Source organism: Gambusia affinis, linkage group LG05 (assembly GCF_019740435.1).
Source record: "Gambusia affinis linkage group LG05, SWU_Gaff_1.0, whole genome shotgun sequence".
NCBI lineage: Eukaryota > Metazoa > Chordata > Actinopteri > Cyprinodontiformes > Poeciliidae > Gambusia > Gambusia affinis.
The window spans coordinates 18,975,974-18,991,566 of record NC_057872.1 but is presented as its reverse complement, the minus strand read 5'-3'; the positions used below and the strand labels follow the sequence as shown (position 1 = coordinate 18,991,566).

At 37.0% G+C, this 15,593-nt stretch overlaps 2 protein-coding genes across 4 annotated transcripts; both read right to left on the bottom strand.

The window, feature by feature from the left end:
- Positions 1 to 769: 769 nt before the first annotated feature.
- Positions 770 to 4,710, bottom strand: LOC122831033 (glutathione S-transferase kappa 1-like). The gene is made up of 7 exons (XM_044116939.1): positions 4,265 to 4,710; positions 4,104 to 4,185; positions 3,873 to 4,001; positions 2,615 to 2,760; positions 2,398 to 2,514; positions 2,217 to 2,310; positions 770 to 1,126 (listed from the first exon to the last, which is right to left on the bottom strand). Exons 1-7 carry the CDS (start codon positions 4,331 to 4,333, stop codon positions 1,077 to 1,079), a joined length of 687 nt encoding a protein of 228 aa, XP_043972874.1. The 5' UTR covers positions 4,334 to 4,710; the 3' UTR covers positions 770 to 1,076.
- An 863-nt stretch (positions 4,711 to 5,573) lies between these two features.
- rap1gapl (RAP1 GTPase activating protein-like) lies at positions 5,574 to 14,278 on the bottom strand. 3 transcript variants are annotated; one of them, XM_044116937.1, is made up of 20 exons: positions 13,983 to 14,278; positions 13,772 to 13,904; positions 13,614 to 13,646; positions 13,403 to 13,496; positions 13,202 to 13,237; positions 13,059 to 13,106; positions 12,707 to 12,904; positions 12,519 to 12,616; positions 12,092 to 12,170; positions 11,715 to 11,768; positions 11,447 to 11,530; positions 11,236 to 11,336; positions 10,117 to 10,246; positions 9,844 to 10,005; positions 8,875 to 8,946; positions 7,721 to 7,807; positions 7,449 to 7,604; positions 6,372 to 6,455; positions 6,267 to 6,286; positions 5,574 to 6,190 (listed from the first exon to the last, which is right to left on the bottom strand). In XM_044116937.1, the coding sequence occupies exons 2-20, from the start codon at positions 13,840 to 13,842 to the stop codon at positions 6,133 to 6,135; spliced, it is 1,665 nt and encodes a 554-aa protein (XP_043972872.1). In that variant the 5' UTR covers positions 13,843 to 13,904; positions 13,983 to 14,278; the 3' UTR covers positions 5,574 to 6,132. The 3 variants fall into 3 exon arrangements, 2 of the variants coding, with proteins under 2 accessions (XP_043972872.1, XP_043972873.1); XM_044116938.1 differs by lacking the exon at positions 13,983 to 14,278 and having other exon boundaries at positions 5,675 to 6,190; positions 13,772 to 13,914; XR_006370633.1 differs by lacking the exons at positions 5,574 to 6,190; positions 6,267 to 6,286 and having other exon boundaries at positions 6,376 to 6,455; positions 7,449 to 7,636.
- Between the last annotated feature and the right edge of the window lie 1,315 nt (positions 14,279 to 15,593).

Sequence of the window (15,593 nt, the reverse complement as noted above, 5' to 3'; positions counted from 1 at the left end):
ACTCTTATGCTATATTTACTCTTCTACTTTTTCACATGCACTTTTACTTGTATGGTTAATTTTCCATCTTAAAGATACTATGTTAGTGCTGCATTTGGTTTTAAACTAACACATTTACACAGACAATAAGGCACAGCTGGCTTATTGTCTTTTAAAAAGAAATAAAAATTAAAACGACTAACTGATTTGTGTCTATTCATTTTGACGACATCACAAGAGGCAAAAGACGTAATTAGCTAAAAGCTTTAAACAGCCATTTTATTTTTTCCACTTATTGTGGTCTGCTTATCTGAAGTTGCATCAATGAGGTCAACATTTCTTGAACCTAGAAGGAGCAGTAAGGTCCCTCCAGAAAATTCTGTAGCTGCTTCGTTCGAAGTCTCCTCTGACTAGGACTGGTCAGAAAAAACTCTGAAGAGGCTTCACCCTCTCCATTGAAGGAGACTCCCTTCATAAACACTTGTCATCGTGTCCTTCAGGTAACAATTCACCTTATGACTATAGATGAGGGGTCAGTTCAAAGTTTGCTTCCCCACAACAAACTGGAATCCAGCGCCCCCTGCTCGGGAAATTTATAATCGCTCTGTCCGTCTTTTTAATTAATCTAATCTACCAAAATGACTGTAATGGGGAAATAACTGCGTTCAGATTTAGGGAGAGTATTTTCTAAAATCTTAAAGGTACACAGACTTCGATCGGATTAAGAAAGGGTTTATTAAAGATTTATTTAAGTTTTTATAGAAACACAAACATCAGCTTTCTTCTGGTCTTTGACAAAAAACCATTTATTCAGTTGATTCAATTAATCCCATCCCTCTGAATCAAACCAATGGACAGACTACAACATAAGTTACAGAGACACATCGACAGCAGGGCTAACAATAAACATAACCTGTTAGCATCTAAATGTAGTGAAAGCTCCTCCAAGTAACATTATTTTCAGAGAAATTGTATTTCTTATTTTTTGGCTCAAACTAAAATTATGTAGACTAAATTAAATTAAACAGATTAATTTCAGAAGGCACAGCTTAGAAAATCTGTGTTGGCAGGAATAGTGAGTTAAAAGAGCTCTAATCTTAAAGCTTGGAGGCAGAGCTGTCTGGGTTAGGCCCCAACCACTTCTCTCCTGCAACAAACAAAAACAAATTACCTTTTAGAATACAATGCATGCATCTGATTCTGTAAATAGATGCAAAAATCAGAAACAAATGAGACCATCTTTTCAGACTCCAAACAGCTGGAGTATGAAAACGCCTTATCATACAAAATCCCATAATTTTAGTGAATCGCAAATTCATCCTGAATCTGCATTTTTTTAAATGAGTGCAATGTTAAAGTTCAGTTAATGTACTATGACACATTAAGTCATACTGTGTAAGTAAAGGCGCCTTCTTATGCCTCATATTTTTTATAAATAGTTACAGTCATCCTGGCCATCATAATTTTGTGTGTTTATTAGTCACTTTAAAACCCTCCTTTCGCCTGAAATGATTACACCACAAACAATTACAGTGATTTTAGAAACCGGAGTTATGTGCAAACATTGGAATTCATTTTGGCATTGTGGGCCAAAATTAAACATACAGGCTCAACTATATACACTCCCTGTAATATATGTATATATCTGACTTAGCAAATTTTATCTCAACTGCAAACATCAGTGTTAGTATACTTTAAACTGTTCAGCACAAAAAAGCAGAGTTTGTTTAAATTGGTTGGTTTCCAGGCACAATCCTGTCTTTTAAACAAAATCCATATATATTTAGCATACCGAGCTTAGAAAAAAATTTATTAGCTTTGAAAAAAAATAAAAATTTCAATGGGGGTCACTCTGTGATTCAACTTTTTATGCCTAAAAGTTGAATCCATGACTGGAAACCAAACAATTTAAAGGAGCTCCACCATTTCTGATGAGAAATATTCAACTAGAATTATGCAAGAAGTTTGTTGATGAATTTTAGGGGAAAGTTGCTCAGAGGCATTTAAGCAAACATTAGTGGGGTGTGTCTATATATCTGATTTTATATGAATAATTTTGCACACAAACATCTCCAACTCGAATATGCAATCATAAGTTTGATTTAAAAAAACGTGCTGAAGTTGTTATATTATCATTCCACCCTAAAAATGGTTCAAATAAATTATTCAAATCCAAAATTTCTACATTCAAGTCAATGATGATTTGACATATGTGCAGTACTTTCTGTGTTTCTCACCAATGCAGTTGGCCATGAGCTCAAATCTGTCAGATCCAAAAAACATCTCAGGTTTTCCATCAATATGACAAATCAGCATTGGGAAACCAAATGCCTGAAAAAAAAAAAAATCACAAGTATTGTTTCTTTAAAATTAACTCCTTTCTCTTCACAGTGCAATGAAAGCAAAAGCACCACCGACCCCATAGTTGAGTGCCTCCTCTGTGGAGTGTTTAAGCTTCTCTTTGATCTCCTGCGAGGTGCACAACTTTAGCGCTTTTTCAATCTCACTGTCACTCAGTCCTGCTTTCTTGGCTGCCTGGGCAAAAAAAAAAAAAAGAACCCACAACAGATAGAAACGAATGCAACTCAAAATCTAATCAGGAGTGGGACCAATGCATGTGTCTTTAAGCAACAACCTCAGAGAAGGATTCAGGTTTGGTGATGTCTTTGTCCTCACTCCAGATCCTCCTCCACAGCTCCCTGGAAACCTGCTCCACCTGCTTGTCTCCACCCTGCTCCATATGCTGCACTGCTGTCACGAACCGCATCGCAGACAAAGATCCTAAAAAGAAAAGAAATGTTCTGTCTTATTCGTCAAAAAATTCCTGAGGGATCACAGATTGTTTTTACTGCACTGTTTATATAACAGCTAGCGATTAAATCAAGTTGGCTCTTTATTTTATCATCATTTAGCTCTTGAAATTGGTTTCGCTGCATCTCCTCACATTGCTAATGCTAATTTTAGAAAATAACTTATTTTAATCGTTTGTACAACCTGAGAAAAAAATACTGACTTCATTTTGCAGCAACAGTTACATTCACGTGATTGTATTTATTATTGTATTTTTACTCTAATGGAACTTGGACAGGGTTTAGATCAGAATCAGACACTCCTCCATTTTTATTGCGTCAAAGGTCTTTGTCAACATACCAATGCTGATCCAGAAATGTTGGTTTCAAACTCTCTTATATCCACAAACATTTAGGAGTCTTCATACTGGAGGACCACTTCTTATTCTTTTAGTTTGCAGGGCTTCTGTCACAAATGGAACCATTTCCTCCTCACCGTTGGACTACATAAAAGCTTGAGTGATCCAGTGCTGCATTTCTTTTCCCACACAATGAGCAAAGGTCTTAAAATAGGACACTGCATTTAGACAATGATGAATGGAATAAAAGCTGCCTTAAGTTACCCCTCTTGGTTACGTTTCATGAGTTATTTATTTTTTTACATGTGTAAAAATGGCATTTGAACATACAATTAAATTAATAAAAGTCTGAAAATGCAAATGTTTCCATCTTTTTCTTCCTTTTCCAAACCTGGACACCAGGTTCTTCATATTCTGGACATTTGAGCGCAAAAGTAATAATCTTGGCCTGAAATATGACATAATACTGCACAATATATGAACAGCAGTCATCACTGCAGTATCATGTGTGGATAATTACAATCTTAAAGGAATGCTGGGATGCAATCATTTCTAGGAAATAATATCTCAAGCTTTTTGTTGCTGCGTTGTGGCTTTTGCTGACCTGTCTGTGCTACTGTAACTTAGTCAGTCCTACTTATTTAATTAGAAACTGTAACGTTTGAGAGACTGACTAAGTGTAAGTACCTCAGTAGCTACCTGTCTGATCAGAACCCAACAGAGTACCCATGCTGATAGCGTTTACCTTTTTGAAACATGACCTCAAATGGGTCAGTAGGTGGGCGTACAGGGACGCGAAAGTAGTTGGACGCGCGGTGAAGATCCTTAGTCATGTAGGAATATTTCTTGGGAACTAAACCAGGAGGCTTGTTTCCTGTCATAAAAGACGCAGATTATTTTCCAGTCAATTCCACGAGGATATAAACATGCACACGGTCTTTAATTTACACTTTCTAGGTCCTTACTGCTAACTGACCTGCTCCATGCATGATGCCTCCGAGAAACGCAGGACGAAACTTCAGGTCGATGTTCCACACGTTTCTGTAGCGACACATGACCTGGGAATACAAGGGATAGTTTTAAACACCCCAAAATACGGATTGGACCTGCAGGACGAGTAAGAAGGAAGACACAAACCTCAAACCCGAGCCAGGAGTAAGGTGAGACCACATCATAGAACAGCTCCACCACTTTCTTTGAGGTCATCTTCAGGTCTTTACCTTGCAAATGCCAACCCTTTCGTTTAGATTTACACTAACTTACTCTGTGCAGGTCGAAGTTCTTGTGCTGCTCTCTCAAGCAACCTTGGAGCATCTCCAAGTGAGTCAAAGTTGAACTAACCTGACGCAGAGCAACCTAGCTTGGCGTTTGTAGTCGGCAGAGAAATGATAAACAAACACAGCGCAAATCCGTTAGCAATTAGCCACAGCGCTGCAACTGGTTACTCAAACTGGCTCAACAATCAGTCCAACAATCAGTCCAGCAATCAGAGAAAAAACTACTACACAAAAGTAGTATTTCCCTTTTTCTGGTTCTTAATAGAGGCTGGCCATCAACGTTACTTTGCGATCCTGCCATCTACTGGTAGAATGCTGCATAGGATATTAAAATCTGAAAATAAAATAATCTCTATCTTTTACACAATTATATATATATGTGCGTGTGCGTGCGTGCGTGGGTGTGTGTGTGTGTGTGTGTGTGTGTGTGTGTGTGTGTGGGTGTGTGTGTGTGTGTGAGAGAGTGTATAATTGTATATAAGATAGGTGAGATTATTTTATATTCAGAGATTTTAATGTTTGTTTATTTCCTATACAGAACTCTACCAGTAGATGGTATATAAAATAAATAAAATAAAATAAAAAAACAGAACAAATATGGATCTTTATACTAAATAAATATTCTCAAATGGAAGATTGTATTTTTCCAAATGTGTCGCGTGTGAGTTTATGCTCCAGTGAGAAATTTAAGTCATTGCAGGCTATTTTGAGCATATTTAGCAGGGATCTCATTGTACCATCTTATAGCTTAATCTCTTGTACAAAACTGTTAGATGTAGCTATAGATTTTTTTTCCTGTGCTTTTATAGTTTACTCTTTCCTGACTTTTTTGCTACACACCATTCCAAATGGTAAACTCTTACCTCCTTGTTACTGTGATAATACTTTAATTTTGTAGAGGCACTAGTTTACGTTCATCTGATAAAGGTCCATCCTTCTCTTAATATATCTAGTCAATCAAACTTGATTTCTTTCCCTCTCACTTTTTCTGTTATAATCAAGGACTGCCACCTACTGGCAAAAATCCTTTTTTTGAAAACTAGGATTTTCTTTTGTGATATTTGTAAATGCTTATTTGCTGGAATGCTACATTATGTTACACACAAAAAGACAACATTACAAGCAAAATTATCAGTTAGTTTGGAGCAAAAATCTTCAGCATTTGTAACCATTGTCACTTTATTTATTTTAAAACTCAAACAACTCTAAATCTTCATTCTGCTGTACACACCAAACAACCCCCCCCCCCAAACTCCCAAGTTTTTTCTTCATTCAAAACATGCTTTATGAGTCATTTCTGATTCACATTTGTTCATATATTGATACTAAATGTAATCTTTATAGTAGTGTAATATGGGCACCATAAATAACTAAAGTGACAACTTCTCCAAATTAATGGAGAGTTTTATTTGTACTAACAGATCTATCTCTAAAGCTCTATGTTTTTAATTAACTACTATCTATTGTATCAATATAAATGAATCACCAAAGTCAAACTAAATATTAGCTGTTAAAATAACCGGGGTTTTTTGTAGCGTTCTCAATAATTTACATTTTAAATGTTCTCATTAATCTAAAATGTCTCTATGACTGTATAATAAATATATTTTCTACAAAATCTATTTATTTTAAATTCTCTTTACAAACAGGTAAGTCACAGGTATGACAAAGATAAAAAGCTAGTCTAAATTGTTATATAGATCTAGAATCTCGAAGTAAAGGTTTTCTTTAGGTCTCCTCTTGAGGACTTGCTTGATCTTTGAGTTCAGCTGTTCCAGAGCTGTCACTGTAAAAAAGAAGCAGTTTCATATTTTCATCTCAGGGCACAAAGTCAGAAAACCCGTCTGACTGTTTTGCCTTACCTCTCTGTATCTTTGTCCACCTGCAAAGGAAGAAAACGCTTCAATCTTTTTCTATTAAAAATGATAATCATTCAGTCTAATTAAGTGCTCTAAAAATATTGTTACCTTTGGTTTTTGTGATGAATTTCCAGTGTTCTTCCTGGGAACACCCAGAGTCTCAAATGAATGGCTCCGCACTCTGATGGCTCGCTAATGAAACAATGATTTTGGAGAAGAAAATGATCAAATATTTAGAGGTAGTTCAGGGCTTTCGAGATGAGGTTTGGGTAAACAAATATTTGCAGTTAATATTTTATCTGCAGAATATAACTCACTTAGTATAAAACCAGATTAAGTTCCCCTATGGGGTGAAGACCAAAGTGGACTTTTACCTTCTTAAACATATTTGGTATTTTATGAACCTTTAAACTGTTGTCACATTCATCTGTGTCAGCTGTTATTTAAAAAAGATGATTGTTTATATGGGAAATGGTAGTAGGAGGTAGTGCATCCTAATCCTCCTGTGCAGAAGCATTTTAAGTAAGATTTACTGCTGTGGTAAACATGGAAGTATATGAGATGGAACCTTTTACCTCCAAAAAATGTTTTTCCTCCAGACCTCTTCAAAATATGCTCTGGACCTTCAGACTAATCCAAAACTAACCTGTTTTACACAAAATGTTTCCTGAAACATTTTCGTTATTTTGGCTACAGTAATAGTTTGCTCACAACTTATTTTCTCTCTTGTCTGCAGAAAGCATCTCAGAAAAAAATGTATTAAGCAATGTGAAAATCAATAAAATAGCATTAAATCACTGTACTGTTTTTGCTTTTTACTCTTATTTTATTTCATAAGTTTGAAAGTTACTCTCACTGGAAATGTTTTGCATGTCTGGCCAATAGTATGTTTCACACAGGACAATCACTCATGGTGCCTCCAGCCTCCATTTCCTAGTTGAATATTCAGTGACTTTTATATTATATTCTGCTCAAAGCAAAAATAATCTGCCATGGAGTTACTTAGGATTATGGGAGTCTTGGTTTCTGTCAGACAAGCAGTTTTTTATTTATTAAAAAACCCCAAAGTGTCTACTTCTGATAGGATGTTGTTAATAACCTTTGAACAGAACCTCACATTAAAAGTCCAGAACTGTTCTTCTTAGTAAATTATGTGATTAGTTCCTTTGCAGCGCCAGTATTCACCTTAAAATTTTCAATGAAACCTCCACTTCCTTCCAGTGGGCCTCTTGTGCTCTCAGAAGGTGGGGCGGCAGCGACTGATGGATCTCCCATCATGCAGCGGGAACGGCTGAAGAGTTCATTATGCAAGCTCTCCAGGAGTGACGAGCGTGTACGCAGCTTAACATGAGAGGAGCAGGCGCCAGAAAATACTTTTATAAGAGGAAAACTAATTACAGAACAGGCCTGGGTGTCATTAAAGAGTACTAATGAAAAAACCTTTTTTCTCATGCTACCTCCAGTCTGCTGAACTGTTCCGCCTTATAGCAGGCGATCTCTGCATTGATGAGCTTGGTGAGAAGAAATTCCCTCAGCTGTGAACGCTTAAAAACAAGAAAGGGAGAACAATTTATCATTGTGACACAGTTCAGGTTTATAGGAAGACTTTCATGCATAAATCATATGCAGAAAAGATCCAGTAAAGTTAAGCCTTAACAGGCTGACAGTGAACTCGAGACCATGAAGAAAACTTTAAACCACCTTTCAAATCTTTATTTTCTTTTCTAACTTACTTCTAATCAAGTACTGCGGTTTTGATAAATAGTTTTCTACATATTTATTTGATATTTGGCTGATTTTTCTTTTCTTTTTGTCCAATTCTTGTAGCAGTCCATTAGAGTTTGTAGTGCTGTGCTTGTAAAATGAGAAAAGTGACAAAAGGAAGGGAAATGAACAGGTGTGAGGGCTAAAACAGTCATCAACAGTGTCTGAATGTAATAACTTTAAGATAAAGAAAGATCTTTAAGAAAAACTTAACACAGAACTTGGAAATTGACTAAGAAATGGCAACAAATTAGATCCTTGTGACCAACTGTCTGTACAGTAATGCTTAAATATTCAATTTACAAATGTTTCTCTGCTAAATTATAATATATGTGTTGATGTTATGGGCTTAAGAACATTTTAATATGTGAATGAGTAGAGGTAGTTGATTCAAATATTGATTCAACATTTTTACGATATAAATAATCAGGTTTTTTTTATTGAATGCTTAAACTACTTCAATCTAATCCAAAGTGTGCAAAGATTTCATAATGTTTCTACTTATTGAAAAAAAGATGATGACAAAATAGAAAAGTTTTAGAACAAAAAGTTTGCCTTTATACAAACTTTTCTTTTACTCAAAGAAAAGTTTGAACAAAACAAAACTTTTTGTTTCTTTTTCCATCCCGCGTTGGACTGCTGAACTCCAAATGAGGTGAAAATCAGCCAAAACCCAAAGAAAAACGTTAAACTAAACTATTCACCAAGACCACTTCAAAAATAAAAGGACAGTCTAATCCAGCAGATGATTAGCCAGCCAGTATGTACATTTGTGCCTGAGATGCAAAACTTCAAGAAACAAAAATCCTAAATAATAAAATAAAACAGTGAAAATTAAATGTCTTACATCTGTGAAAAGTGGAGGATCTGGGATGACGGGACCAAAAGGAGGAACGTCTTCTCTGGCTGTAACAGACACCTGGCAAGTACACCACAGGCCAGCATTTAAATCTTCAAGATCCTTCTTTTAAATCATCATTAGGTCATAGAAATACTCTGAACAGCAGAAAAATATTCATTTCATCTACAGTAACTAGAAAAAAATAGCGCTTTCTCTAATGATACCATCAACCAAGGTAAAACTTCCCTTCTGTCTTCAAACATTTTTTACTTCCCCTTTTGATTGGATAGAGACATTGAACGCTATGCATTACTGGGAAGAAGAAACATGAAAAAAAAAATACCAGAGAAAATAGAGAAGCTGTGGAAAGTTAAGGCCACAATTTCCCACAAGTCATCGGTGATCTCTGAAACCTCTTCTGGGAACCTCTTCTAAAAAATTACCCCTTGAACCCCTTGAAAATGTTTCCACATTTTGTTGCATTAAAACCACAAATTTAATATACTTTACGGGGATTTAATTTGATATTACACAGGTTTTCTTACTTTAACTCCAAACACTCCCATGCCCTTATGATGTTCCCAATAGCATGTTTAATGTTTTGTTCAGACTGTGTTGGTTTCCCTCTGTGTTTGGTGTTTCCCATGTGGTAAAATTACACAGATAAACTCCGTTCACTGATTAGGAGCAATTTTTTTGCACTGGATTTTATTTACGGCTGTCAGAGTGACAACATGTTCACGACTTCCAGGCATATGCTTCGTTTTCCATTCACTTCACAGTTGCGCACTACTTTGTGCACTAAATCCCAACAAAAACTCTGAAGTTGGTTATAAAGTGGCAAAATGGCATTTTTTAACTGTAGACAAAACTGTAGGAAACAAGGATAAAAAAAGACCATATTAGACCTCACTGTCCAAAATGTTGATCACTTTATGTGGATAAATAATTAAGCTGAAACTGGTTCACACTCACCTGGTACGCAGCTCCGCCCTCCTTCTCCTCCTTCTGAACCCTCCGCACCACCACAAAGCAGTGCAGGAAGTGAGACTTGATGACGTCACACAAAAAGGGGGTCTGTCCCTCCTGGTACACCAACGCTACAATGTCATTACCAATGTGTCTTTTTCTCTGTAACTAAAAAAGAGAGAAAAAGAGGAAATATCTTCAGTCTCAGCTCTGGAAACTTTTCGTCTTCCAGTTCAATTATCTGGAGATAATTTGGACCAAAAAGACATGAGGTAAGACCTGCTGAGGGTCAGCCTCTGTGTAAGGCAGCTTGGTTGCAACATGGAACATGATTTCCCTGCCATTAAAGGAAGTGAAGACGGCTTCATTTCCTGTCTGGCCGTGACACACATCCAGTCCTCCTCTGAAGCTAAAAAACACAAATAAATCACACTGTAAGACCAAAATTATCTTTTCAAAACTACAGTTTTGTGACTAATTATTTTTGTGATTTATTCATAATTAATAACAAACACTAAATGCTCCAACTACTGTGTAGTTGCATCCAAAGAATTAGAACAAGTTCATTCATTTCAATGGTTCAATTTAAAGGGAACTCATATCAATTCAAGGTGATAAGTTTAAAAATAAGTGGTTGTGCCAAATTCTAATCTTAAATTCAGCTTCTTAGAAAATAGGAAAATGGATATTAAGACAGAAATGTTTTTTATGATCTGTAAAATCATCTGGAGGACATGCAGCCTTGAAAGACGACAAAAGCTAAAAACATTCCTAAGAAAGATTGTTGTTCAGAGAGTGATGTATCCAAGCGTACCAATTAAAAGTTGAGTGGAAGCAAAAACTATGGTAAGAGAAGACACACAAGTGAAATAGACATCCACAAGCTTGAGATGATTGTGAAGGCACATCCATGATGCAGACTCCATAGCATGGAAAACATAAGACATTCAATAATGTATGAAATTTAATTATCCCCTAAATTATTTTGTTTTGCCCCCAACAACAATTCAAAGATGTTTCTAACTTAACCTAAAAACACAGGTGATTTATCCAGATGACTTTACTCTTCATGGCTAAGGTTTAGACACTCACATTCTCTTTGGTGATGAATATAGTGAATCAGACCCTAATAATAAGACTAACATTTAAACATTTCCTCGGTTTAACAAGAAATGCAGTATTGACTCACACCTCATAGGAATCTGATAAGAAACTTGATTGTGCAATGAGTGTGTGTACATTACAAATCTACAGTCTCAGGAGAGACTTTTTAGTCTCTCAGACTAAAAGGTGTGTGAACGGCATTTCTTCCACAGTTTTACTGATGGACTACATACAATGCTTACCTAATGGAAATGCATAAAATCATGTTTTAAATTGTTTTCAAATTAACTTTACCCCGTGAATCCCTGAAGCTGAATTGTGTCTCCCAGAATTGACAGAAACTCCCTGAACTTCTCACTCTCCTTGTTGTTACTCAGTATGTCCTCTTCTGTGAACTACAGAGACACAAAGCAGGTATGTGAGAGGAAAGAGATGTGATATTGTGTCACATTTTAGCTGTTTCTGCTTTCTCTTGTTTGTTTTTTTTTTTTTAAGGTAACATTACCTGCCCTTCCTTTTGATACAAAACACCAAACTTGAAATTAGAAGACACTCTGTGCTCATCAAAAGCTGTTATTAGGTCTGGAGCCTGAAGGATAAAGGAGGACAAAGTCAAGCTGCCTATCTCTTTAGACAGAAACGATTTCTAAGTTTCACTTGGAAAAGTACATTTATAAAATGAGGTATCTCTGAAGTCGGCCTTTGTTATTATTACCAGCTGGTCATATTAATCATCTGTCATATTACTACATGTGATCAAACTGGAGGATTACCTTGAGGTAGCTGACCACGTCAAACTTGGAAACCGTCACTTTATCAGACAGCCTCTGTAAAGAATATAAATGTAAATAATCTAAAAATGTACCGTTTCTGCTATTCTAAGCCTCATTTAATTTCTTTAGCAAGTTATCAACCATGTAACTGTTATGCATCTGTTAAATGCCTAACAGATAAAATAACCTTTATAAATGAACCTTGACACAGAGCTTGATTAATTTCTACGAATAAGGAAAGCTAACGGTACGAATATAATGTCTAAGATAAGATGGGAACTTTTATTTGTAATGCATGCTACTCCTTTAATAAACGTTTAGTACTGTAAATAATAAAAATATCTTATTCTTAATTGCTTATTTTTAATTCACTATACCTTTGCTAACTCTACAGCAGACGGCATGTTGGTAAAAAGGGACAAAGAGAAAGTGCCATGCAGGGAGCACTCTTTCATCCTGGGCAAGAAAAAAAACAACAACATTGGTTTTTATAGTCATTTTTTTGTGTAGAGTTGCTCATATTTAACATCACAAATAGACATTTAAAAAAAACAACTTAACATCTTCACACTAATCAAGATCAGAGTAAATCATTTATTACCAAAAGTACTTGGTCAGGCTTTCAAATTATTGAAAATGTACAACATTTTCATTTTGATGCTACAATGACAACAAAGAAACCTCAAATGTGAAACCGTCTGTCAGAAGGCTAAAGCCTAGTCAGTAATGCCCAACGCAATACATGCATAACAGATAAAATAACCTTTATAAACACGTACAACTTTTCAATAGACTAAAATTGACCTCAGAATCACCCGTAGTTTGTTCTCCTCCTCCTCCAAACATACGGAGAGAACCAGAGGCCCCAGTGATGGATCCATGGCGATGAATGAATGGTGATACTGTTGGGAGGAAAAAGGTTGTTAAAAATGAAAATCATTCTTCCAACCGTACGGTATTAAAGTTTGGCCTTAAAGCGAGGCCTTACTCACTCGAGAGCGGAAAAACTCATGGTAGATTTTGGCCTCTCCATCCCTCTCCATTATGTCGTAGCTCTCCGGATCAAGGCCATGGTGGGAGGAGGTGGGACTCATATCTCTGAGCTTTTCCAGCGGCGGGTCGATCCAGTAGCCTCCCAGTTTGGAGGGAAGAATGAGAGGCAGATCTGCACCTATGTGCAAAAGCTGAGACTAAAACACACACAAAAGAAGCTCTGGATAAGGTGGAAAATGAGTATTATGGGGTAAACATATTATAGTGATTATGAAACGCTAGTATCAACACACACGTACCGCCATGCAGACTGAGTCAGCTGAGTTATTCTCTACTGTCATGACGACTTACCTTCAGAGGAAGTGGGAATTCACATCGCTGCTCATCGATCCTGCTGCCCTGATGGACAAGAGCACCAATGATAACAAAGCTCCTCTGTTCAGACATCAGCCGATACACACTCACTGTATAAGATCAATCACACTGAAACTCACCTGCAGCTTTGCAATGATTTCAAACAGTTCTGCCTCCTGCACACACATGCATTCAAAGAGAAAGGGAAGGAGGAACATGGAGGGGGAACAGGACATGATTAATGCATTAAAACACATAACTATGACTTCTCCTGCATGCACAAATGAAATTCTTACACATGTTTTACCAGAAGTAAAGGGAGAACATTATAGGGAAATCACCCTTTGGTTGTTGCTGGTAGAAAGAATAGGCTTGTTGCCAGCAGTGGTCGGAGAGTCCAGAGCCTCCAGAATGTTGTCCTCCACAGACTCAGGTCTGAAGCAACAGGTTGATTTACTCAACAAGTGTGCACAATTTGTCCACCTCTACTCCCGCTCATCCAGGACACAATGAAGTTGAAATGCTGCTGGTAAAGGGAAAAAAATGCCTCACCTTGTCTCATCCCCACAGGTGAATCTGTCCACACTTTAACAAGAAAGTAAGTTGGTTAATTTACTTTGTCGAAAAAAAAATTATAATAATTTATTTTAAATTAAAAGCAATTTGACTGACTTTTTGAGAACAAAGTCCAAACATGAGCCTATACTCACCCGCCATATGCCCCAAAAGTGAAACTTCTCTTTCTAGAGAAGGACATGTCATTCCTCTTTTCTCTCTCCATGGCTTTGGTGTCACCATGAATGTTTCTACATGCCAGCTTGGAACCGAGTCAATCAGGGCTGCCTAAGGTTGAATTAATTCACTCTATCATTCTGTCTCTCCTCCTCCTCCTGTTTCTGCTCCCCCCCCCCCGCCACTCACTCATTTAAGCTTCCCTTTCCTCCCTCCGTCCTGTTGTCAGACAAACGGGCAGCGTTAACCCGCTCATGGTCACACGTGCAGCCTCGCTCAAGCTGCCTCAGTCATGCAGCTTCTACACGCCACTGATCCCACATAAAACACAAATGTGGTGGTTTATCGCAGGTGGACTCTGCTCAAAGATAGACCTGGAAATAAATAAAGAAATGAGTGACACTTTTTTTTTCTTTCCCTCCCGGATCCGTTACCCTTTGAGTCAGTGAGAATCATCAATTATTGACAGTGCACACAGTGAGGGTGAGGAGGTAGACAGCAGGGGAGGGAGAGGTGGAGACCGCAGGGGAACATCAGAAAGGAAAGGGAGGGAAAGAAACTGAAAGAAAGGAAGATGTAGATAAGGGAGGTGGGACTATTCTAATAACCTTAAAGGAGGGACATGACTGTAAATCATTGTTTCTTTGTGCAAGTTAAAACATTTTCTAGCACAGGAAGGCTGGTCAAGTAAAACTTCAGCAGTAATAAAATGGATAAAGTTTATGTTTGACAGATTTGGCTCCAATAATCCGATAGTCAGTCTTTTGTACATTATTCAAATTCCTTAAATCTTTTCACAATTTGTAATGCTGCCACCACAAACGTCATCGTCTTTAAGTAGGATTTTATGTGACAGATTAACACATATTAGTAAACAAAGTAGGGAGCCTACGGGAAAAGCAGATTACAGATTTTGTTTTCCGACTTTGCCATTTTTTGTCACACGTGATTTTCTTAATTTTCTCTGGAAGAATTTTGGCACATTCTTCATTTGCTTGTTTTAAACCATAAACAGCCTAATGTCTAATGCTTAATGTTAACGTTGAGTCTGTAGGCCGTTCCAAATCCTGTGTTTTGTTTTCAAGATGCTTTTCTTGGTTATTTTGTGACCTTCTAGATGACTCTTTGATGGACTCTGAGTAATTGGGAAAGCTCGCTGCTGCTTTCCCATGTTCTCCATTTGCAGATGTTCTTTCTGTGGTTTACTGGAGTCCTGACCTTTTATAACCTTTTCAAAACTGATAGATGTCAGTGGTTTTGTTTCTCAACTGTTCTTGAATCTCTTTAGAAATTAAATGGCTACCTGTGTAGATCTTTGAAAATACTCCATGTTTTGAGACAGATTCTACTTAACCAATTTATTCAAAAGGTTGGTGTGACTGCCACTTTGGTCATTTTTCCCATGCGAAATAAATGATCTCAGATTGGTTTTCTGTTCAATAAGTGTACTAAATAAAATGATCCCCCACCCTCCCTCCGAACTTCCGCTCCACAAAAAAAGCGATAGCAACTTATGCAGAGCTTTTCGCTCTCGTAAGTAATCGTTTTTATATATTTCAATAATCATCCCTTTTTCCGAAACGCCTCTTTGACATTGTATTACGAAGTAGTCCCTCTCAATTGGCTATTTGTTTACGATTCAAATTCAAAGTTGCCCTCCTTGCAGTAGTTTTACAGCAGGAGGAAACGGCTTGTCATTGGCTACTAAAAACGTCATTCAGAATTTCTTGCTCTGTAATTGGTCAGAATTGCTAAACATTCCCCACCTTCTCTGTTTTTGCAGCCTTTCACCCCGCGGAA